General features: G+C 40.3%; 1 protein-coding gene across 9 annotated transcripts in view; it reads left to right on the forward strand.

Annotated features, from left to right (window-relative positions):
- Window positions 1-26,106, forward strand: part of atp8b4 (ATPase phospholipid transporting 8B4) — a 67,656-nt gene that overhangs the window by 38,282 nt on the left and 3,268 nt on the right. For 8 of the 9 annotated variants that reach the window (XM_088640818.1, XM_088640819.1, XM_088640817.1 and 5 more), the window contains 18 exons: window positions 78-166; window positions 801-997; window positions 3,760-3,968; window positions 4,244-4,287; window positions 5,152-5,317; window positions 5,890-6,078; window positions 7,171-7,286; window positions 8,635-8,799; window positions 9,409-9,520; window positions 11,214-11,319; window positions 13,005-13,152; window positions 14,418-14,601; window positions 15,705-15,928; window positions 16,249-16,332; window positions 16,429-16,674; window positions 17,597-17,735; window positions 18,978-19,108; window positions 20,718-23,553. In XM_088640818.1, coding sequence (XP_088496944.1) covers window positions 78-166; window positions 801-997; window positions 3,760-3,968; window positions 4,244-4,287; window positions 5,152-5,317; window positions 5,890-6,078; window positions 7,171-7,286; window positions 8,635-8,799; window positions 9,409-9,520; window positions 11,214-11,319; window positions 13,005-13,152; window positions 14,418-14,601; window positions 15,705-15,928; window positions 16,249-16,332; window positions 16,429-16,674; window positions 17,597-17,735; window positions 18,978-19,108; window positions 20,718-21,008 — 2,840 coding nt within the window. In that variant the 3' untranslated portion in view covers window positions 21,009-23,553. Of the gene's footprint in view, window positions 1-77; window positions 167-800; window positions 998-3,759; window positions 3,969-4,243; window positions 4,288-5,151; window positions 5,318-5,889; window positions 6,079-7,170; window positions 7,287-8,634; window positions 8,800-9,408; window positions 9,521-11,213; window positions 11,320-13,004; window positions 13,153-14,417; window positions 14,602-15,704; window positions 15,929-16,248; window positions 16,333-16,428; window positions 16,675-17,596; window positions 17,736-18,977; window positions 19,109-20,717; window positions 23,554-26,106 lie in introns of those variants that run through there. The other variant, XM_088640823.1, reaches the window with a different exon arrangement.

A 26,106-nucleotide genomic window follows, 5' to 3' on the forward strand; every position in this document is an offset into this window, starting at 1 on the left:
CAGGACCAGAAGCACATAAATAACAAATAATGGAAATAAATTGTGATCAGTTGCCTTCTAAATGCTTTTCTCTTCAGGGCCTCAAACTAAGCTGATGCAGAACAGTGGGAAGACAAAATTTAAAAGGACCAGCATCGACAGGCTGATGAACACTCTAGTTTTATGGGTACGTTTGTTGCCTCTCAGTTGCACCCCTCCTTGCAATTAATATCCAGGTTCTCAGTTCTCATGCCTTATTTAACTAATTGGCCAGCTCATGGACATCCGTGTGGCCAAAGTATTCTTTTTTAATTTAAGAATAGACAGTTATTGTCGTTAAACCCAATGTTGGAAACGACAGCTGTATTCCTACAATTACACACAGGGAAGAATGTGGACATGTAGACTCCTCTTACCTACCTGAACCACATGTCTTTTAAGACACCAGAGGCTTCAGCCCCGTAATGGAGGTTCAATGCTGCCTGCAGTTCCTCATCAAATGGCACCACAAACCTGCAAGTGCCCTGGAGGGCACAGGCAGCTCCTGGTCAGTGATCTAATCCCACTCTGCCCTCAGTAGCGGTCAGGCAGTAGTAAGCCACCTCCTGTAGCATCCTGATCACTGTTGGCTAGTGCCACAACCCAGCCTTGGACCTGTGATCACAGAGGTCAGCTGCACCTTTACTGGCTGAGCTGCTCTGTGTTTCTACTCAAGAGGATGAAGAAAATGATCTCTAGGTCTCAGTTATGCTTTCAAGCATTGTTTCACACTCACAAAACGGCTGAATTATAATAACTGACAGTTCCTCTGTATTTTTCAGATTTTTGGTTTTCTTACATGCATGGGAGTAATCCTTGCCATTGGGAATTCGATCTGGGAATACAAAGTCGGCAGTAACTTCAGAATGTATCTGCCTTGGAATGAAGTACTGAATGATGCTGTGTTCTCTGGCTTCCTAACATTCTGGTCATACGTAATTATTCTCAACACTGTGGTCCCCATATCTCTCTATGTAAGGTAAGAGAGGATGTTAATGGTATATATAAAAAGGAGCATTTTCAAATTTTAAATTTATTTAAACACAGATGAATCACATTTGACTTTTTTTTTCCCAAGGGGACATTTCATTTAGGTTTTGTTTTACCATTCTTCATATACTGCACTGTATTTTTGCTTTTGCGCTATATATTCTACTGTTCTGTGCTGGGAGAATGAGGAGCCTTTGATCTCCTGATACCCTGCAAGCTCCAAAGTGCCTTAAAGAAGAGTAAGTGCTGATTGGAGGAGCACTGGGGCTCTGTGTGATGTCACTGTGATGTCACTGCTCCACCAATTGCATGCCCTCACTTGGGCAATGTTACCTACAGTAGGTTTGAAATGGCAGCTGCTGAGTTAGTTAACCAGCCTGCATTCTGAATGACTGTACTTGCATGTTGAGTCACTTGGAAGCCCCAAGACCGCTCCAGTCTCATTGGATTTTCTGCCAACATACCGATACGATTTGTATAACACATCATAAATGATGGCTTGTCTATTTCTTTCCTTAAAAAGTCACATTTTCTAAAGCAGATTACAAGCATTCAGTGTGATTGATCATGAAAGAACTAAGGTATTCTTGAAACTACACTATCTTGTGGACAGTTGTTTTATTGCTGTTTTCTATCTCTATGCTGTTTTCATCTATTTTTAATGATCTCAACCTTTGTCCATCTGTTAACCTCTGTTAATTCATTTTAATGTCAGTATCCTTACTGAAAGCTTACCTTGGTAAACTTACTAGAGAATTTGTGCCCATCTCCAATTTAGATTTGCTTATCTGGTGGCCCCCCATGTCTAGTAGTCAGGATGCCTTAAAAACGTAGTGTATCGTAGTACTCCATTGACTGTACCTGTAAGCCCTATAGTCCCTATAAGAATGGGGTTTTTCAGTATTTATTTCAGCATTTAAATCATTTTTTTGTATATGTATATAACCATACAGACCAGTCTTTTGTGTATCTCATGCTCTATTCAGTTTTGGTTTATTAATAATAATAAAAATAATTGCTTACACTTATATACAGTTTTCTGGACACTCCACTCAAAGTGCTTTACAGGTAATGGGGACTCCCCTCTACCACCACCAATGTGCAGCATCTACCTGGATGATGCGACGGCAGCCATAGTGTGCCAGAATGCTCACCACATATCAGCGATCATTGGGGAGGAGAGCAGAGTAATGAAGCCAATTTATAGAGGGGGATTGTTAGGAGGCCATGATTGATAAAGGCCGATGGGAAATTTGGCCAGGATGCCGGGGTTACACCCCTACTCTTTTCGAGAAACACCCTGGAATTTTTAATGACCACAGAGAGTCAGGACCTCGGTTTTACGTCTCATCCGAAGGACGGTGCATGTTTACAGTACAGTGTCCCCGTCACTACACTGGGGCATTATGACCCACATGAGCCGCAGGCTGAGCGCCCCCTGCTGGCCCCACTAACACCTCTTCCAGCGGCAACCTTAGGTTTTTCCCAGGAGGTCTCCCATCCAGGTACTGACCAGGCTCACACCTGCTTAGCTTCAGTGGGTTGCCAGTTGTGAGTTGCAGGGTGATATGGCTGCTGGCTTATTAATTCACAACACTTGTCCTTGAAGGCATATCTTACGGAAAACAAAAGGATTGGTTTGACTCCAGGAATCAATAAACTACAGTAATGCCACTTAAGAAAACGGACGTTTTGGTTTGGCTCTCACAGTTAGTTTTCATTGATAGAGTGTTAGTTGCAATTTGTGTTTGGCTTGTATTCTGTGTGAATCAGTTCTCTTCAGTGATTGTAGGACAAGCAGAGATAATCCTGTCTGTCACTCTGGCTGGTCACTGAGCTCCTACCACTCTCCTAGAGCCAAATCTTCGTTGTTGCCCATTGCTGTCTTTGTCAGCAACACTGTATGCCCAAATGCAGCATCTGCCTTATGTACAACTTTGTAAAGCAGTTCACTGTGTTGTACATATGGAGATTCTAGCATCTGACATGGGCTAGTTCTACTGTATGTTGCCAAACAAAATTAGTTTGATACAGAGATGTAGACACTGTGTTTTTATCTTTTAATTATTTTACATTTATGACTTATATGTCATATTCTCAACTTGCTTGTAAGAACAGTGACTTTCATGTTTTGACACACTGCAAGCTCCCTAGTGCCTTAAAGGAGACAAACATGATATCCTAAAATGCTCTTCAGTAGAGGCCTGAACAAGTGGAGGTGAATCCATCCATCCATTATAGAACCACTTCCTCTAGTTCCGGGTCACAGGGGAGCCAGAGTCTATCCCAGCAAGCAACAGGAGCAAGGCGGGACAGACCCTGGACTGGACGACAGTCCATAGCAGGTCAACAGACTCACTCTAACCAGGGCCAAATTTCCCAGAAGGCAATTAAACTATGAGTATGCCTTGGGACTGTGGGAGGAAACCAGAGCACCTGGAGGAAACCCACACAAATACAAGGAGAACATACAAACTCCACACAGATTGCACCTCAAATTCAGAATTGAACCCAAGATCCCACCACTGTAAGGCAGCAGTGCTTACCACTGCCTAACCCGTGCCGCTCGGGTGAATTCTTAGTACATTATTATTAATAAAACCATAGATATCCTGGAATAGCACTCTTTTGTAAGGAATGAATGATAATGGTGCTAATTGTTCTGATACTGGCTCTGACAAGAAAGGGAGAGAAGACCTAAAAAAGAGAAAAAAGAGAGAACCAGAAAGTTGTTGTTTTTGGTATTTCCAGTGTGGAAGTGATTCGGCTAGGACACAGCTACTTTATTAACTGGGACCGGAGGCTGTACTTCAGCAGGAGGGACACGCCGGCTGAGGCCCGGACCACCACACTGAACGAGGAGCTGGGCCAGATCGAGTACATCTTCTCAGACAAGACCGGGACGCTCACACAGAACATCATGGTATTCAACAAGTGCTCCATTAATGGGAAAACATACGGTAAGGAATGCGATCCTGCCTGTGGTCTGTGGACTGTTAAAATGCTCTTAATACAGAACAACATCAAGTATCTAAGATGAAGTCACTTAAAAAAAAACTTTTTTTCCCCTTTAATGGAAATGTACTCGTCTTGTTATTGTGTACGTAATGACTTACTCTCAGTTGAATGCAATAATACTTTCAGCTTCAAGAAGAGTGTTTGGGACTCAGGAAAACATATCTAAGGATTTTACAGGTCTAGTCTTCTCATTATCTATCTTTTTTCTTACCTCAAGGTGACGTGTATGATGAGTTCGGCCACAAAGTAGAGATCACAGAGGTAGGAATGCATCCCCGAAACTCTTTTTAAAGAAAGATGATGCCAATACATTGTGCCAATTATCAGTAATGACTTGTTCTGTTAAAGCTTTTTGACAAACAAATTCAAGATCGCTATCTCTGATGTAGGGAGCACTTTCAGCAGTTTAAGTAACCATCATTACCCCTGTCCAAGTATAGTAATGTATGTGCTTAAATTTCACTGGCAGATTTATTCTTGCTTGTATTTCCTTCGTGAAGGCAGATGGCATAGACTATATTTTTGTTTATGTATTATGATTGACTAGAAATGGGTCTGTGAATGTTTTGTTCTGCAAACACTTGCCAGAAACAAATAAAAAGAAAACAAAAAATAAATGAGAGTGAACCCGATCTGCATCCTGCCAGTGTCACCAGACGTGGGTCCCTAAATCAATTCCACTGAGCAAAGAATTTAAAGAGATGTTGTACGAAACCTGAAGCATGAGGCTCGAGCTGCTGTCAGAATTGATAACTCTGTGACAAGAATACAATACTTCTTAAGCAACATATCATGAAGAAAAATTACCCACTACATCAGGCCAGATAAAACCTGACTATAGATCTTCAGCTCCAGTTTTCTCTAGCTGGACTGAGTCTTTGTTTCATTGCAGATCACAGATAGCAACGCACCAATAAATAAAGGAATGGGCTTACTGTCTGGATGATTTTCTTTTTTGTGAAGTGGGGATATTTGGCATTTTACTGCCCTGCAGCTCCTGGTCACATGCCAACACAGATGACAGAGGGAGCTTCAATATTGTCAAACAATACTGAAACAAAATATATTGTCTATTTTTAATTTATAAATATTATGTCTGTTTTTTTGTTTTTTTTCTTATTTTAGAAAACTCAGTCTGTGGACTTTTCCTTCAACCCACTGCGAGACAGGAAGTTCAAGTTTCATGATTCTAGCTTGATTGAAGCCATCAAGCTAGAAGATCCCACAGTGCATGAGTTCTTCAGACTGCTTGCCCTTTGTCACACGGTAATGCCTGAGGAGAAAAATGAAGGTAAAGTATTAAGCAATAACTGTGCTGAAAATACTGTTATCGTCTCTCAGGGAGCCAATACGGTGCATTCCTAGGGCAGTTCAACAGAATTATGATCATATTACATGCTGAGAGTTCATTCTTTTTATAATTATTTTAATATCTTTTGAACAGTGCAAATCTACTTTCTTTGCGGACTGCTACCAAATAGATCAACAGTACTGGGAAGCATAGAATGTTATTTGCATAATACTGATGTTCCAGCCTTGCATCAACAAAGCAATAATCATTTCAAACTAATGCCTGTCTCCGCGGGATATTGTTGGACTTTGAATGCCATATCTGCATTTGCATTTTAATTTATGAAGCAGAGCAGAAAAAAAAATATTGATTTGAATGTTTACCGATGTTGAACCCAATAATGCCAAAATCTGTCAATGCCACATGCTTTTTGGTGTAATTATTTAGAACAGGTTTGAAAGCACATTTTCTGTCGCCTGTAAAATTAATGTGCACATGAGTCTGTTGTGCAGCACTCAGTCTGCTGTAGCGCTTGTGGACTAATAAAAATTCTATTCAATTTGTTCTTGCAGGGGAACTCATGTATCAAGCACAGTCGCCAGACGAAGGAGCTTTGGTCACAGCAGCTAGGAATTTTGGATTTGTCTTTCGGGCAAGAACCCCTGAAACTATTACAGTTTATGAAATGGGAAAGCCTGTGACTTACCAGCTCCTTGCCATCCTGGACTTCAATAACATCAGGAAAAGAATGAGTGTGATAGGTAACAGATGCTTAGTGATTGTTCCAAACCAATTTTGGAAGGATTGTCCTTTTTATTTAATTTTATATGTCTTGATGATTAACTTAATGTTTTAATTGTCACGCATATCTAGTACAAAGGATACATCTATGAATGTAGATAGATGCTTATTAACAAAACCAAATATGTTGCAGTTTAATTAAAGTACAGAATGATTAAAGTTACTTAAAGGGAGCTGCAGTCCCAAGATCTCAAACCGGTTATTAAATCTTGGTAACAAAATAAATTAATTGACAGAATATTAATAAATTACAAATTCGGAATTAAGTACAAAATCATGAACTTTTGTGAAAGTACTGTAGGTCTCCATGTTGTCACATAGCTCTGGTCTTGCCGGAGAGAGTGAGAGTTTGCAATACTTTTGAGGTGATATGGCCCTTTCTGCTCACTAGTCACCGTGGTGACTAATGTAATGCGATGCACATTGAATTAAGTACAGCTTGTGCAGCAGATATTTCACCCCAGAACTTTTCCAGTGTGATCTGCATGCAAGATTGAATAAGAAAATTCTATTTATCACCAGAAAGGCAAAATTTCTATTGGATTAAAAGAGATGTATTCTCAAGCCTGCTTGTTTACAATGTGATAGGGCAGCTTTACCTCACTGGAGTTTTTTTTGCCTCATTTGAATCACAGACTATGGTGCTGAGCACACCTGGAAATTGTCTATTTTGTGGTATAAATCGGAGGTTTTACAAGTTACTGTGTACATTTTACTATTATTGCAGTTTGAAATACACTCATCAATGCTGGTTATTTTTAACCTGGAAATATAAAAATAGCATTGCAGTTCCCCTTTAAACTGTTCAACACAAAGCGCAGGGCAAAGGTGGAATTTAAAACTGAGACACTTCTTTACACAAAGAGTTCTGGGAGTCTGGAACAGGCTTCTTAGTCATGTTTTCAAAGCTAATACCCTGGCTTCTTTCAAGATCAGGCTAGATGAGATCTTCATCATCGATTACCAACCAAATGAGCTTGATTGAGAGGCGTCTTGTTCTTAACCTTTACTGTATGTTCCTGTATTCTGAAGCATATGTCTCCTGTTTTCAGTGAAGAATCCGAAGGGCCAGATAAGGCTGTACTCCAAGGGAGCTGACACAATTCTGTTTGACAGGCTTGACCCCTCCAATGAGGAGCTCATGTACACTACCTCCGAGCACCTGAATGTAGGTCACTAATGATATTCTGCTCCTGTTCCACTCTCTCGCACGTAAACAAATATAATTACCACTTTGGATGCAAACACAATGCACAGAGCTGTTTTTTACAATGTGTGGTCGATGTTATAAATTAAATTTACTGTGTAACAGAATTACAAAAAAATATTTTTATTGTGTATGCAACGTGATTACATTACTTGTAAGTCATGAGTTTGTGTTGACTTTTGGCATTAATTTGAATGCTTTCCCCCTGGAAGTTCCTCTCCTGGGAATCTAGATTGTTCACATTGAGTTTTTTTTATTGATCTGTGTTAATCTTGCACATGCCAGATAAAAAAAACTTGTTGACTGAGCCTTTTTTAATGAGATGTAATAAAATGAGATGTGTTTTCACACTTTAAACTGATTTTTTTTGAGTTCCCTGCCAACACATCATACGTAATGAACAGAATGAAAATGCGCCCGAGCTAATGCTGATTCATAAAGTGTTGATTATTGTACCAGCAGGTAATCCATCACTCCCTGTTCTGTCTGGTCACTGGCATCATTAAAAATCAGATTTCACGCACACCAATCTGCCAGAATGCATTCATTTCTGTCACTACTGTATGTGCCTTTTCTTAAGGTGACGAAATGGCGTTGATGGTTTTTGAATTTCTGGAAATGAAAAATTCGCTGGAACCACAGTAGCCTAAATAAATGATTGAAGTATGCACTTTTACTTAGAGATTAGGAGGAACATTGGACAAGGAATACTAATTTAAAAGAGAATAGATACGGTACCCAAGAAAGACCTTGAAATGTTTCTTTTTTAGAACTTTTCTTCACACTCACATAGTGTGCAAATGTTCCTGCTTTGTCAAATTCATATTTCCTAGAGTTTTAAAATACTTTTACTAAAGAAATGTGTCCCTATAAGTGAATTTTTCATGTTCCACACACTCGTATTTGGTTCCTCTAGAGCAGAGCTACTGTTTGCTTCATGCCACTGTGGATGACCTGTGAAATAGCTGGATGGGGTTGGCATCCGGCATCTGGCGTCCAGGCCAAATTTCCCACTGGCCCTTACCAATCATGGCCTCCTAATAATCCCCCTCTATGAATTGGCTACATTACTCTGCTCTCCTCCCCACTGATAGCTGATGTGTGGTGAGCGTTCTGGCGCACTATGGCTGCCGTCGCATCATCCAGGTGGATGCTGTACATTGGTGGTGGTGGAGGGGAGTCCCCATTACCTCTAAAGCGCTTTGAGTGGAGTGTCCAGAAAAGCGCTATATAAGTGTAAGCAATTATTATAATTATTATTATACAGTAACTGCTTCACTGCTTGATTAGATCTTTGTGGTTTTCTTAGGAGTTTGCCGGAGAAGGGCTGAGAACATTGGCTCTGGCATACAAAGATCTCGACGAAGACTACTTTGAGGGGTGGTTAAAGAAGTTACATTTCGCCAGCACCTCCCTGGAGAACAGAGAGGACTGCCTGGCTGAGCTGTATGAAGAAATAGAGCAGGACATGATGGTAGAGTCTGAGAGCTGCTGCAAGCTGAGGTCTCTTTAGACAGTTCTCTCCAGTCCTTTGTTCTGCTTGATTATCAGAAACCTCTTTTTTGATAACAGCTGGCTGTAAAAACCGTAGCACCCAAAAAGATGAGAGTATTGGCTCAACTATCAGTTACAAATAGCTAATGCAGGACCCTGATGTCGGCTTTTTGTCTGCTGGTGGCCTCTTCCTGCTGCCTTTTGGAAGCCTGCCATCGTTTACTGTGTGTGTAATTTTTGATTGTGTTCTGATTTAATCCAGGCCCGAGTATTACAAACAACAAAGGCTAGTTTTAGAGTATTTAAATAAAATGTTTTCCATATATCCTCTATTATCATCTCCATTCTTCCTCTTTTCCATGTGCTCTCCTTGTGATAAATGCCTTTGTAGATCTCACCTCAAGAGTGTACTTCAGCGTGATTAGAATCCTGCCTAAGATGTTTTTCCTCTCATGTTTGACTTTAATGAATGTTTCCTGGGGAGAGGAGTAGGTGTACCCTCTGCCACTCTCTGTGCTTTGCCGTGCCTGAGAGCCTGCATCCTTTTCTACAGGGAGAGTCCATTAATATCAGACGTGTCTTTCTCAAGTTGCTAGGTGCCACAGCAATAGAAGACAAATTACAGGAAGGAGTTGCCACGACCATCGCTTGTTTAACTCTTTCCAACATTAAGATCTGGGTCCTTACAGGAGACAAGCTAGGTAATTGCTGACCAACAACTGATTCTTCCTTACCTTTCTTGTAAATCTCATCAGTTTTTTTTGTCTGCTTACCAAGCTGTGTTGTTAATCATGGTTTGCTGGACTATGATGATACTGTATTCCTCAGTTTTTCTCTGCTCATAATTAGCCTGTGTGGTTTTTAGGAGCGATTATTTTTAGTAGTGCTAATATTACTCTAGGAATCAGAGAGGCCGGCCACTATTTCAGCTGTTCATTATGCTGACACCTTTATCTGTGGCAGTGGTGCGCTGAATTTTCCTTGAGATGTTTAAAAGGCTTGGGGCTCTGTGTCTCAGGATTTGCCTGCTTGAACTTTGGGATGCTGACAGATACAGTAGATGGCAATTGAAGTTTAATCAGTAATGAAAAAGAACCTGAAAATGCCCTGTGTCCCTTTAAGATTGTTTCAAAAGTAGAATGAATAGTCTGGTCATCTAATAAATTATAAATTTGATATACTGTAAGTGTCATTTGACTGACTTGATACCAAACTTCATTTTTAATCTTGCTTTTATCAACTTTAACATATTCAGTGTTCAATAATTTAAAATAACAGCCTGCCGTTTGAAAATAAATAATGAAATATATATATTAGAATGATTTATTGTTGTTGTTTTATTAAATAACTTATTTGTTGTTTTCCACGTAAACAGTAGAGCAATTGAATGTAATCTATCTAATGTGTCCTGACCTTCAGTTTGCAAACCAATGTTGTGTGAATAAGCATGTCCTTATTGACCTCCTGTTGTTAAGAAACAATAAAGTTGTAAATGTGTGATGCTGAATTATTCAGAGGGCTCAATTTAAATTACATTGGCTTTGCTCTTTATTAGATGACCTGGATTCTGCTAAAGCCGAACACCGAATTTACACAGACCAGTAAATATGCAGTAATTTGATATAATGTACATAATGTAACACAGTGATCTCGAGGAAAACTGGTTTTGCATCAGTGCAGCTGTTCTAAATTATTTTGTGTCAAAGATTGAAGTTGAAGGTAGTAATCTGAAGTAACAGGAATTACTACATCTGAGTACTACATCTGTATTGCACTGATGGGCGGTGTTTGGGATATTACATAGGTCATAGCATAAAATACCCCAGCTATTGGACTAATCATATTTGAATAAAAGCAAACTGACATCAGACAGATAGATGAATGCAGCTCATCTGTTAACACCGATGAGGAATCTCTTAGAATTATGCATCATAACCTAAGCATTTGCATCACTATCTGTTACAGTATATGAGCATTTTTGCCTTAAGTGAGATGTATACAATATGTGTAATGCTTCCTTCTGCACTTGCTGGTCCACTCCTTAGCAGGCAGATAACTAAGACATAACAAATGAGTAACACCTAATACACAAGGGCAGTCCAAAGATAACTGCACCTCTATTTGAATGATCAATGCGTGGTCAGTCTTAGTGCATGCATCAACAGAACAGTTTAAATATTCTACTGATCCAATGACACAACACAAACAATAGCTTACAGTGTTTTTTTACCAGACAAAGGTTTACCATCAAAGACCTGGTTTTGTCATGAGTGATTGGCAGGTGGATTGGAGTTTAGGATTTTTTCTTGGCCTTAAGCATATGCTCTTTTTATTCTGTTTATATTTCAAGAAACAAAAAATCTGAATCCTGTTATTGTTATTGTTATTATCCAGAGACAGCAATGAACATAGGCTACTCCTGTAACATGCTGAGAGATGACATGAGTGAGGTGTTCATTGTGTCTGGCCACACAGCCCTGGAGGTGCAGCAGGAACTCAGGTACGAACAGCTGTGTGTGTGGTGTGCTGTGCAAAGACACCTTTAAAGGAAGCTTAATGATAACTCTAACAGTAGTTGCAATACCACTGTAGTTGTCTACTGTCAGTAATTCAAGCTGAGATACTAAGTGTTTGCACAGGGTTTCTCTGAGGTGTGACAACGCTGATCTGAGCTGCTGTCTGAAATGTAGCAGCTGGATATGTATTCCCGGGATATTTCCCACATTGAGATCCCACACTTTCAGAACTTGTCCAGTTGTTCAATGCCAGTGATCCAGACTCTGGGCCCTGCTGCACCAGTTACAGAACTGCAGAAGGAGTTGTTCATGCTGTTAATGGCTGAATGTTCTCACAAGTCATGTCAGTACTTTTTTTAAGTACTGGAATCGTTATGAGGCGCCATGGTGGTGTAGTGGTTAGCATTGCTATCTCACAGCAATGGGGCCCTGGGTTCAGTTCCTGGGGTGCTGTCTGGGTGGAGTTTGTATGTTCTCCCTACGTTCACATGGGTTGCCTCCCATAGTCCAAAGACATACTGGTAGGTCAACTGACTTCTGGGAAAATTGGCTTTGATGTGAGTGTGTGTGTGTCTGGCTGGGTCTGTGCCCTGTGATGGCCCTGCGTCCTATCCAGGCTGTACCCTGCCTTGTGCCCGTTGTTTGCCAGGATAAACTCCGGCTAACTTACGATCATAAATTGGAAGAAGTGGTTAGAAAAAGGATGAATGGATTTGTTATGGATTATGTTTCTCTTTTATCAGAGGCTGAGAAGGTATGTTGATTTGGGATTTTTCTAGGTGGGATTTGAGGTTTTTAAATTTAATTTCCTTCCTTTTTACCCTTAAGTTTTAAACTTGCATACAATATTTTACACCAGCGTGCCAGAACAAAGGCAACAGTTAATGTGTTTAATTATAAGGAGCACAAAGCAAGTAAAAATATACCCATGTCAATACCAGACTAACATCTCATTAAAACAGAACACAAAATTCAATAATACTGTTCCCATTTCCTGGTCTGGTTGCAGCGATTAACAACCTCACACTTTAATGAAGCCAACTTAAATCTAACACTTCCCCTCCTGACTAATTGTGATAATTAACAACCCTCAGGGCTTTTCATCCCTCTTGCTGTATTGTGGTTTACTAGCACTGTCAAAATGTAAGTGCAGGTTTTTACAACAGGTCGTGTAGGACATACATCATCGTATCAGCTGGATTTGTGTGCTGGTCAGGGGAACAGTATGGGCTGCACTGAGGAATTCAGGGCTGTACCAGCATGCCTTGTGGTTTATGAGCTCGTTAACCCAGGGAACTGAGTCCCAACAAATCAATTCATTCAGCTGGAAAACGGGTCACAATAAACTGAAACTAATAAATACAAATATACAACTGACGGCCCGGTGTAGAAGTAATTTTGCTTATGCTTGTTCCAGATCATTGTGCTTAAGATCCCCCAAACAAAAGCAGAATGTTTCAGGTAGATTTATAGAAAGGTTGCAAATTGGGTTGATTTATTTATAACAATCCTAAACAGAGTAATCACCCCAGTAGAATCCACTGTCAAGTTCAGAAGTGATGAATGATGAAAATAACATGAGTGATAGATATCCATCTTCTTGTTTTACTGGTTTACATCCGCCAAACAAAGCAAATTCTTTCAAAAAAATGTTTCTTTTGTGTTTAAGGAAAGTTAAAGAGCGGATTCTTGGGCCAAGTATGGATATTGGAAATGGTCATACCAACCTGGAGAAAAAGGAAATGTTCAGGAACGACTCTGTTTTTGAAGAAACCATCACTTCCGAGTATGCATTGATCATCAATGGATACAGTTTGGTAAGACCTCTTACACATTTACTTTGAATAATAATTTCCTTCATATCAGTATAAAAACAATTCTAATTTCGTATGTCAACATCATATGTGTGGCATGTTGACGCAGTTGCTAACATTGCTGCCTCGCAGTGCTGGGGCCCCGGGTTCAGTTCTGCACCTGGGCTTGCTATCTGTGTATCTCCCACAGTCCGAAAACATACTGGTAAGTTAATTGGCTCCTGGGAAAGTAGGCCCTGGTGTGAGAGTGTGTGTGTTCGTATCTGTGTTTCTGCCCTGTAATGGACTGGCATCCCGTCCAGGGTGTATCTTACCTTGTGCCCTTTGCTTTCCAGGATAGACTCCGGCTCCCCCGTGACCATAAATTGGCTAAAACAGTCAGAAAATGGGTGGATGTCAGTATTATTGTTTATCTTAGCAATAGTAAGACTTTGAATACGATTAGTTCTGTGTATTATATGATTAGAATGTTACTTGATTATGTTGTATGATGTGAAATTCTCCCTTAAATGTGTTGCAAGCTAAGTTCTTTTTCCTTGCTTTATTTGATACTCATTACTGCTGTTCTTCAGCACTGATAGGCCTCCCAGCATATTTAGCATTCTGAATGTGGATTTAACATTTACTGGCTGAATTGATTTTTTTAAGCTGGGAGATGAAATAGCATAGAGTTTCTGAAAAAAAATTGTCTTGGTAGGTAAAAACAATTAAATAGATTTCCTTAACCAATTAATCAATCGATCAATTTGTTAGTTGATTAATGAATTTGCTAGATAAAATATAGCATTGATAGTTTTCTTAACACACTACCTGAGGAGACTATTATTAGCCAAATTTCTGTCATTTTGGAAACCTGAGCATCTCATATTGTTGTGCAGTTTTTGTTCCCATTCTTGTCTGCTCTGCCTTATCGAGCTCTTGATGAGAAGGGCTCCATTAGTGCTGCAGTGCAGGGAGCTCCCAGCTCTCCTCCGTGTTCATTAGAAGAATCCATCCTGGTAGAGTAATTGCTCTTGTTCCTGTGTGATACAGGGAGCGCCCCAGCGTAATTGTTCAGAACTGTATAGCAGGTGCCCGCAGGAGGTCCATTTTCTTTAATTGTTAATTACAGTTTTGACAAATAAAATCTAAACAGTGAACTTCATCAATAGGGCGTCAGGCTGCACAGCTGGAGTCTTCTGATTATTATCAGGCAGGGCCTCCTCACACCCCCCAGTGCAGCAGCGCTGCTCCAGTGCAGTGCGAACTGACAGCTCTCTGCTCGGCAGGCCCATGCCCTGGAGGCAGATCTGGAGCGCATTTTCCTGGACACGGCCTGCCTGTGCAAGGCGGTGATCTGCTGCCGTGTCACACCTCTACAGAAGGCCCAGGTGGTGGAACTGGTGAAAAAATACAAGAGGGCCGTCACTTTAGCCATAGGGGACGGAGCCAATGACGTCAGCATGATTAAAAGTAAGTCACGAATGCAGACTTCCCCAAGACATCTCACATCTCATTCTCAACTGCACTTCCAGCAGTGTGCAAAGGTCTTCACAGGTTTTTGTTTACTACAGGAAAATTGCTTGTGCAGCAACTTGAAAGAATTAGACTCACAGAGCACCATTGTGTTCCCGATCACTAATGATTTCTCCTGAAATCAAGGAGATCAAAGTGGTTAATACAGTTAATCATAACTCATTTCAGTTAATGTGCGACACCAGACAAACAGTATATTTGCACATTTTATTTAAAGCCACTAACAAGTAGTTAATATGAGTGGAAACAGCTTCCCACTGTGGGTGGCAACTCTTCCACCCAGGTGTTAATCAGAGCCTACACTTTTCCTGTTTTTGTTTAACAAGTGTGTGGACCCAAAGGGGCTGAGGTAGGTACTGGTGTCTTATGTTTTAGCACAGAGGCTTTTGTTTTAAATGAAAATTAACAAATGAAACTGGATCTTTAAGAGTGAGGCCACAAAACAGAAGAAAAATTTAATGGCTTTCAAAGTAAGTAAAGAGCAGAATGACCTCAAAATACAATCTGTATTGAACCAATAGAAATGAACTGAAGAGGCAGCAGGCACACCTTCCTTCTGATGTAGTCAGCCACACCCTGTTACATTGCAAAACTCAGTTTAGTTTGGACTGAGTTGCAGGATAACCTGAGCAGGGTGGCACGGTAGCGCAGGGGTTAGCGTTGCTGCCTCCCAGAACTGGGGCTGTGGGTTCAATTCTGAACCTGGGGTGCTGTCTGTGTGGTGCTTGTATGTTCTCCCTCTGTTCATATGGGTTTACTCTGGGTGTTCCAGTTTCCTCCCATAGTCCAAAAAATATTGGCAGGTTAATTGGCTTTTGGGAGAATTGGCCCTGCAGTGAACTGGCATCCCATATAGTGTGTACCTTGCCTTGCGCCCTTTGCTTGCTGGGATAGGCTCTGCCTCCCCAGGACCCCTATATTGGAAGAAGCAACTCTAAATTGCTTCGAAAATTGAGGATCGACGATCTGAGCATGACGAAGCATTCAAGTTTACTGGCAGCTGGAGCAAGGCTGAGCTCTGCTGTCCTTGCCCTTCACAGCAGCCCACATCGGTGTGGGCATCAGCGGGCAGGAGGGCATGCAGGCAGTGCTGGCCAGTGACTACTCCTTCGCCCAGTTCCGATACCTCCAGAGGCTGCTGCTGGTGCATGGCAGGTGGTCCTACTTCAGGATGTGCAACTTCCTCTGCTACTTCTTCTACAAGAACTTTGCCTTCACTCTTGTTCACTTCTGGTTTGGTTTTTTCTGTGGCTTTTCTGCACAGGTAAGTGAGCTTTTCGTCAGCTGTGCAGTAGAGTTAATTGAATAATTAGATGTACTTTTGTTTTATTATTAACTTTGAAGCCTTTCCTAAATCTGGGTGCCTCCCTGGCACTACCTTATCAGTACAGGCTATGAGAGAAAAAGAGTACTGCAAAGGCACATTATGTAGGGAGAGATCTGGAACTGTCAGACAAACATTGTGCTGTTGTGTTAAAATTTAATTTATTTTTAATTCATCACAAACTATAAAACTAGTTGTGCTTTGTTGTCACTGAATGATTCCACAGCAGGGTGACCTATTTTCTCTTCTTGCCCTCACAGACAGTTTACGATCAGTGGTTCATCACCCTGTTCAATATAGTGTATACCTCTCTGCCTGTCCTTGCAATGGGACTGTTTGACCAGGTAAGACTTGGTTGAAGTTGAATGTTGTATAGTCTTCATTCTTTTCATTTAGAAAAGGACAGATAATACAGCTGTTGTAAACCTTTTTCTTTTTAGGACGTTAATGAACAAAGTAGCCTTGAGCACCCAAAGATGTACGAACCTGGGCAGTTCAATCTGCTCTTCAACAAGCGCAAGTTCTTCTTGTGCACCCTGCAGGGCATCTACACTTCCTTCGTGCTCTTCTTCGTCCCGTATGGAGCTTTTCTGGACACTGTGAGGGACGATGGCGCCCATATTTCTGACCAGCAGTCATTTGCTGTGACCATTGCAACGTCATTAGTGATCGTCGTGAGTGTGCAGGTGAGGTCCTAATGAGGAAGCCGAGGATCATGAGCTGCCTGTATCGCGTCAGACACTGCGGGTTCTGTTTGGCAGTACATGTGACAATACCGCTCAGGCATTTCAGGCCATCTCGCAAGTTTTTAATTCACAGGATAGACCAGTATGCATAATGATTATGTCTGTTCCTGGAAGCATCTGCTGCATCTGCTGCAAACTGTCAGATATTCTGTCAGGACTAAGCAAAAGCAGGTTTCTGCTCAAAGAGAGATATAGTGAGGGTTAATCAGGTACAGTACGGAGTTCAGACAGAGGAATAGAAGGGCCAGTGATAAAATCCCTATTTCACTTAATTGATGAAGCACAATATAAGTGTTAACAGTCCAATATTGAAATCACACTATAAAATCGTGATTTTGCATATGCTGTATATATAATAAATGTATGCCACAGTCTTACAGAATTTAATCTCTCCAAGATGGTTATTGTACAGTGAAAATAAACAAACTGCTCCGTAATCGTCTCTTCTCAGACCACCACAGACACACAGCTAGGTTTGTATTTGTATTGCATGAAATAAACACAGTGCTAATGTTTGGCAATGTTTTTAATAAGTTTTAATAAATGTACAATTAACCAAACCTAGTAACAGGCCCAGCGTTCGTATGAATTGCTTTGTATTTTATTCAAGCTGGGTTTAATGTAGTCTGTTAGATGGAGTTTGTCTTTCAGTGTTTTTCATTAATATTCAGGAGAAGAATTTCCCAGAAATATTTTGGTTTTTTTAAATATTAATGTCTCTTAAATTATAGCTTGTTATTTTCCACACATTATTCCAGTGAAACACACATTGTGTGCCATCAGGTGGCTGAGTATATGAACTGCATGAGGTGATTATTTTTTAGAAGAGGCTTTGACAGCATAATATTTTTTCTGTTTGCAGATTGGGCTGGACACAAATTACTGGACAGCTGTGAATCACTTTTATATATGGGGCAGTGTGGCTGTTTACTTCGCCATTTTATTTGCTATGAACAGTGATGGCATTTTTGACATTTTCCCCAGCCATTTCCCTTTCATTGGTAAGACTGTATTGTTAAGATACTATATATGTTCCTCTCCACCATCTTTGACCTGCAAATATGCTAATAAGCAGTAAGTAAAAAGAATTGCGTGGTGCACTGATTAATAAACTAGGGATGTGAATTTTAGTCTGGAGGTCTTGTAATATACTCATTAAACATATGAGTATATTATATATAGATATATATAGATAAACCTATAAAATTCATTTTTGCAAAATTCAATTGTATAATTATTGAGTTGGCTTTTTTCCTCACATAAAAAGCTTGCTTTACTTTAAAAAGCTACCTCTAGTTAAAATATGCTGTATAAATACATATCCAGTAGGGTCTCAACATTCACAAAGGTTTGCTGCAGAGAACCAGAGATCCGTAAGTGACCAAATTCGCATATAACCCCAATACTGTTGGACAATGTACTACAGTACATAGTATGTATGGTTAAAAGACATAAACTATCCTCCTTTACTGTATATGGTAAAGTACTAATGCCTTGACTTTATGTAAATTGTAACATTGATGAACTAAAAGAAACAACAATATACTTATAGTATTAAGTTCAAATAAACTACAGTACATGCATCCTTTCTGTGTGGCCAGCCCGCATTTTCTCTCTCTGCTCCATGATTAGCATGGCCCACTATAATGAAACAGGCAATAATTCCCCTGTCATTCAGCCTGTCATTCCCCACGCCTCCAACACAGAACTGGAAGAGTTCATTACAATACAAAAAATTGAAACTACACTGAATGAATCAATGAAACCACATTGAGCTGCGGACGTGGGCAGTGGGTACTTGGGCAGGTGGCAGGTGGCAGGGAGAGGCTCTCTCGCAAGCTAGATTCATCTCACCAACATAGTCTGTTGCACCACTAATTTGAAAGTTGTGGTTAACAACCTTCAGCCTGGCTTCATCTGCTCTTCTGTTCTTTAATCCCAGACCCTGTCAGCCACGCCAAATAGCAAATAAGCAATTCTGCCAGTGTTAATTTGCAGACGTTGAGACCCTGTTGTATAGTATTGTATATTGTATATAATTAGGATTTAATTCTTTGTTTCTTAGATACATCCTAATAGTACTTTGATTTTGCACTTTCAGAGATGTGTCACTTTGAGGGTTCTTGTGTTTTTCATTCATTTTCATTTGTTTTCATATGTTTTTTAATTCAGTGGTGTTGTTTTTGTAAGAGCTGTGCACTCCGGTCCTGTTCAAACGGGTTTGTTCTCTTGTGGGATTCCAGGGACGGCTCGGAACTCGCTGTCCCAGAAGAGCGTGTGGCTGGTCATTCTACTCACTACCGTGGTGTGTGTCATGCCAGTGGTGGCCATACGGTTCCTGAGGGTGGATTTGTATCCCACGCTGACAGACAAGGTGCAGTTACAAGAGTAGGAAACCTGCTGTTACAAGTCAATTTGTGATTGCTTTGTCTTTTTCTGTAGTTTAATATAGAGAACAGCAGTCATAACAAATGTCAACTTTTGATTCTCGGTTCTTGTCCTGTGGGCCCCTGTGTCTGTTCAAGTAGTGAGCTGCGTCAGCATGCGTAGGCTGCAAAGGAACAGGTAAAGGTTTATTGTGTGCTGAAAGGAAAAGAAAAAGAAAAGAGACACAACCTTTCAGCCTTCTTTAGATGTCACTTTTCTTTTTCTTTGCTTTACAGCACGGAATCAATCTTTTATCTGTTCCTTTGTAGCCTTAATCACTTGTGCTGATTGGAGTCTCTGAGTAATCTGATTACTGATTCAGACCTTTTTTCTACACTAAATCATTTTCAAGAATCTTAGTTACAGTGCCTTGTTTCCAGCAGCCTCTGCACACAGAAATTTATGGAGTATCTCAACTTGCTAAGTAAGAATGTAAGAATGTTTTCTCTAATTTCTGGCTAGAAAGCAACTCTTAATAGGTGATTGATTTGATCATGACCAGACACAGGTGGGAAAGACACTTTATGTGACACTCTTAGTGTGAATCAATGTTTTTCCTTCTGCTCACGTCCAGTTGGTTCTGTTTCTGCTGGCGTACCTAAATGAGGACAGTCCTGAAACTCAAGAATTAGCATGGGACTCATACCAATTACACATCTCGTGCAGATTTTTAAAGAGCTGAAAGCAAATCTAAAAAAAGGCCTCACAGATAGAAAATTGAAATAAAACAGCCTGTGATTAAGAACTTGGTTGGGGCAAAAACCAGCTGAGACTGGGGTACCACAGGACCCAGTTACAGTCACATACCCAGCACCTTCTTCAGCACTCTCAGCAACACATTTTGTACTTGGATTTTTAGTCAAGAAGGCATTTAGAAATATGCTTCTACAGCCTGTTTCCCTATAAAATTAAAAAAATAATAATCTTGAGTATGTGCAAAAATAATGTATAACAATATCAGTTGACAGCACTTTTATAATGTGGAAAATACAGAATACTCCTCCTTAGGCACGATGACTCAAGTTTGTGTTCCACGCAGCTCCTGTCAGTAAATCGCATCTCATCACACTTCACAGCTACTGTTAAGGCTGCTAGGAGTTACGAGCAAAAAACCATTAAAGCAAGTTCAAACAAGCAGATCTTAATTAGCATCTTAGTGTTGCAGCAGGGGTGTCATCGTGTCCGCTAATAACCCTGTCGTCACTTATTGTACATAGCAACCATGTGAGAAAGACCACAAATGTGAGTAGCTTGTAGTCAGGATCTACAGCTTGCTTCATGCACACTCAGTTGAAGGTGTAGTGGCGCAGTTATTCCCTCTAGTTTTTGTGCAGTCTCCATTTACTCACAAAATATTTTTTTGAAATGATGGCACCATTTTTAGTAGAAATGTTTATTTTTGGTAGTTTTTGTTCCTGTAGCAAAACTACAGAAAGCTGCAGGCCGAGCAGCCCAGGATGGGAGAGGATGTCTCTGTGTCTCTGTGTACATCTGAGTACATTCCTTGCACATGACCTGTACCCGGGAATAAAGCTGACCCCCATCCCCCCTCACAGGTGCGCTACCTGCAGCAGGCCAGCAGGAGGCAGCGGCCCCGAGAGCACAACCTGAAGCGGGTCCGCAGGACCAGCTCCCGCCGCTCCGCCTACGCCTTCTCCCATCAGGAGGGCTACGGGGAGCTCATCACCTCGGGGAAGAACATGAAGGTGCCGAACCCGTTCTCCGCACATCCGGCCGGGAAGGTGCAGAGCAGCGCCAGTTGGATTGAGAGCTTGCTTAAGAAAAGAACTGACCCCTCGAGCAGCACTGGCGCCGACAGGACGCCCCGACAGCAGCACCCCGAGTGACACATTGCACTGTGCGCCAGCACCCAGCAGCCTCTGACAGCACTGACTCTGTGCAGAATTATATAGCACGCGTCTTGACTGAGCCCTAGCTGTCCAATGCAACCTCTATGGAAGAAGAGGCCCTATAAAATATATCAGCAGGTGTTTCAAAACGCTTGCATTTTCCATGTGGTGATAAAGAGCACTAGCAGCCCAAAAAGACCAGCACGCTTCCCTCCAGCCCTGGCTCTGCGGTTCTGCAGGTTGGGAAGAGCATTTAAATCCACAGTGGGCAGCAGTGTCTGCTGCTGACATCAATAATTCAATCTGTAATATGAGAGATCTAGTGAAAGAAAACAGGACAGTGTAGTCCATCATATTTTACCCATGCAAATTCAGAACAGAACGTACAGTAAAGTTTCCTTTTAAGATACTGCAGTTCCATCATTAGACAGGACAATAATTCAAAATGCTGAATATTTGAAGTTTTTTTTTCTTTCTGATTTCGGTTCAGCCATACTTGCTATTGCACTCGGCCACTTCAATAAATACTGCAGAGACCTGAACCTGTCCTTTCAAAAGACGACAGTCTCCTACATCAGGACTGTAAATCTGAAATACGCACAGGATGGCTGCCTTCTACTGGGTACTTTCACAGAGCCCTTTGTACTGCCTGCAGTCAAGGCACTGATCCTGTTCTGCGATCCTGCATGGAGATTCAGTACACTCAGATTAGCACTGTTTGGCAAGGTTTTAGGTACAGTATGTGGCTGAAGTAGCATTCATTGCATTCTCCCCTCCTAGTACATACTACTACTCCCGGGTGTATATCCGAATAGATACCTTGCTCAAGGAACAGCACCCAGGCCCTCAGGATATCAGCTAGGCCGAAAAAACTTGTTTGGGGAATTTGTAGGCCCATGACTTAAACCAAAGTCAGACTGCTTTGCCAACATGGTTTGGTATGCCAATGCAGATGTGAGTTCTCCATGCTGCAGACAGTGCATGTGTGCAGTTGGAGACTAACCTGTCCTCTTGAGTAACTCGAGGCTTTATCTTGTCAACGAATGATAGCAGACGTCATCGCAGTGCTTTCCTGACTGCTCGTTTATCCACTTTGTGTGGCTGCGGTACGAGCAGGAGAGCGGTTTCTGTGTCCAGGTAGCTGAGGTGCAGTTCTGCAGTGCAGTTTTTATGTTGAGACACCTAGACTATTATCCCCAGGCTCACTTTTTTTCTGCTTGAGAAACAGTGCACTTTTTCTTTCCTTCTGCAAATTTTAAATAATGCTAAGATTGATCCAACCCCACCAAATGCTACAGCTCATATCGAATGTCAAAATACTGAATGCTTGAAGATTTTGTTTTTATTATAAAATATTGTGACTTACAGTATATTGAGGGTAAACGATATTATGATACACTTGATTGTGACTAATGTTGCAGGCAGAGACTTGATTTTAATTTAAGATGCTGCAGAATTTTAAAACAATGCAAATAGGTACTGTAGTACGTAAAGGCAGAAGTGTCATTAACATTCTTCAAATATATTGTTTCAGAATTGCTCAAACACTAGTAGACCACAGCATGTGGACACACTGTTAGCAGTTTTTCCGCACAGCTGCTTATACAGCAGCGTGAGGTTCTGCCAGTGACCACTGATAATGTGTATCTTCCTATGCACAGTCTATTTTTTGTCTGCACTTGTTTCTTAATCAAATGCTTGTAATTTTTTTTAAAGCCAAAAGCAAAGTACAACTCATGCACGTTTCCGGTGTGAACCATGCAGAGTTATTCATATTTAATTTGCACATTTACGATGTCACCATCTGCCAAACACTCAAAAACAAAATATTCTAGAATGCACAGGTTAGTTCTATTTTGAATATATACAGTATATTTACTTTTTAAAACATTTTTGCTTAAAGACTGAACCCATTTCTATGTCTCTTTTTGAAGGGATAATTTGTGCCTTTTTAGTTTTCTTTCAAAAGAAAAAAATCCATATTTATCTTTGAAACACACTTGAGAGACAGTGTCTTGCATTCTGCATATTTATGTATCATATTCCTGTACTGTACATGTTTGAAATGTGTTCTCAGTCAAATATTGTCTATTAATTTTAAGATTTAGGGATTGCTATGTACACATTCTTGACCATATATGCCTAATATGCATTACCTCATGGAGTACATTTCACATTTGTAAGAGATGAAAATGTAGTTTGTTTTTTATACACTCTTCATGAGATTTTTTAAAGATGTAAACTGTTTGTAAATACTCAAAACAAACTTTTACAAGCCACATGTTGGCTACTATTAATATATTTAAGGAATGTGCAAAAATGTAATTTTCTATACATTACTGTACACAAAAACAGCTCTCAATGTTTTTTTTTCTGTATTCTGCTGAATGGAACCTCCTGACTGTATACAGATGCATGGGTTTTGATACATACTGTACGTTACTCTTCTTTTTTATACACCTTGAGGAATGATGTGTAAATAATTGTCCTTAAGTTATTTGACATATATACAGTTTTACAGAAATATATTGTTTACAGATTATACCAATGTCGACCTTTTATGCTTCCCGTTAATACTGTACTTGTTGTGCTCTCCCCTCCCCACCCCCCAAAAAAAAATTCTCACCATTGAGGGTTTTGCAGACTACTGTTTTGTTTGCAACCAAAAATGGAAATAAATACCATAGCTCCTGTAAGATCCCTTGATCGTTGTTCCCATCTGAGCGCTCACCTACACAGTTGGTGTAATTATTTAATTGTAAGATCTACCCTAAGCTACCCTACCCTGAGATGTTGCAAGTAACTTCCTTTAATAAAGTGAACAGAACATAGTCGTACAAACGCGAGGAGGCCATTAGTTTTGGAAATATTATGAGTAATGACTTGTAAAGAATGTCACATCTTAACCTTAATACCTGAACATGAATCGTATACATGTAAATATTTATAACTCTCCGGGTAGGAACTGAGATTGAGAAGCCTGGGACTGAGAAATAGTGGATTATTAAGAGTTGGAAGACAGCGATGGTGAAATTTCATTCGGGCTTTTTTTGAAAGGAAACGCATTTGCTTCGTGGTTGACTTTTGTTTATTATCATTATTAACGTCGTCGTCATCTTATATGTCAAGGGGAAGAATTTTGAAGTGTTCGGTTTCAGTATTTAAAAATGAAAGAAATGCACGTTACGAGTCGCTGTAGGTCCCGAAGTTACCAGGAGATGGCGATGGGGATCTTCTGTGAGTACGCGAGAAACCCGGGCTGGGCCGTTGCTGTTGAGCTGCACACAAAATATCACAATAATACCTCTTTAATACTTTTTTTAACCTGTTTAGATATTGCTTATTATAATGAGTTAAATTGTCCAAACGTCTACATAACTCATGTTCTTCAGTTGTAAAACTAATACCTGATACATTAAGAGTAACAATCTAACAACTGTTCAGTTACTCCCTCCCACTCTTAGTCTTAATTAATTGATTGTAGGTCGTTTTAATTTCTGGATTAACACATGATCAAAACTCATGAATTAACACGTAATTTAAATTCAGTTACTCCCTAATCCCACACAGAGTAAGAAATGGTCCAGTTTAAAATAGGTCTTCTTAAAGCAATTAATATTAAAAGGATGAGGATTATTTTTGTAGTATTTTTGTTTTCAATAAACGGACCAGTTGTGTGTGTGCAAAGAGCGGAAGTGTGGGTGAAATCCATTCACATTTACTGTGACACCAAGTGCGCACACCTGAGTGATGTACACTCAGATGGACTGAGCAACCGAAGCCGCTGGATGCAAAAATGAAGAGACGACCAAAGTTAAAATTTCTGCGTGATTTATTGTGCAAAGAGAATGAAGAGTATTAGCAGTGTTGTGTCAGTTTCACACTCGGCAGGAGAGCTACTTGGTGTCACGTGTTCCGACTATTTATAGCCGATAAAGCTTGAATATCGAAAACTCTGAGGCACCAGCGTCAACGTGAAGGTCACTGCGGCTGAAAGAATGTGTAATATTTAACTTGGTTCCCTTAACAACACTTTACATAAGGCGCACGACCCAGGTTAGTACTGTAGCTATTTGAGGTGAACCGTTTTATGTGTGCGCGTCTCTCTAGTGAAGTCAAAATTTTTCTGTTTCTTCTGTCGGGCTTTTGAAAAAGTTCTTACGTGGCTCTATATCTCGAAGCTGTTCTACCTGACCGTCCGGGAGTAATCAGCTTTGTTTCAAATGGACATAAGAGCTCACACTGTTTTCTCTGTTCTGTAAAAGTCAACAAAATTTAAGTGCATAACGAGTTTTGCATCTGAAGTAGTTATAGCAAATATAATAAACATTTATTTATAAAATCTTTATAACAAAAATGTATAAATACCCCAAAGATGAAATAACAGTGTCTTAACTGTAGTGAACAGTACAACTTTTACTATGAGAGCAGAATCAAGGCCATTTTATGTCTTTAACATACAGTGGTACAAAAATAGAGTGTGAGGCAAACAGAAATGACAGCAAGGGAATTACAAAGGGATTTAGGAAAATCAGGGCCTTGGCAGATACATAAATAAATTTAACATGGATACTGTAAGTGCAAAGTGTTCCCTGCTGGTACAGAAACATTCACTGTAACTCTGGAGCTGTGTGTTTAGCTAAAATGTGGAATTTAAATGTGGTTATGAAGTTATGCTTCAGCTGTATAATGCATTAGTGAGACTTATTCAAAGTGTTGTGTTCTATTTTGGTTACATGACCACAAAAAGGATATTATAGCCATAGAAAAAGTTCAAAGAAGAGCAACAATTTTTGGTACTGAGGAATTGTCATGTACAGAGAGGCTAAGAGATATAAATCTCTTCAATCTAGAAAAAAGGAGAGTGAGAGGAGATTTCAATTAAGTACAGAAGATCCTTGGGGGTATTGATAGAGTCAGTCGGCAGACTGTTTTACACTCCATAAAGAAAGCCACACAGGAAATTAACAGGACAGCGAATAGGAAACCCTTGTTTCCACAAAGAATTGAATGATTCTCAGCCAGGCAGGGGGCTATACTCTGGATAATTTTAATTTAATAATTGCAGTTCTGTTTTTCTGTATCCCTTCAGTTT

This window comes from Lepisosteus platostomus, chromosome 7 (assembly GCF_059453375.1).
Source record: "Lepisosteus platostomus isolate fLepPlt1 chromosome 7, fLepPlt1.hap1, whole genome shotgun sequence".
In the NCBI taxonomy this organism is placed as follows: domain Eukaryota; kingdom Metazoa; phylum Chordata; class Actinopteri; order Semionotiformes; family Lepisosteidae; genus Lepisosteus; species Lepisosteus platostomus.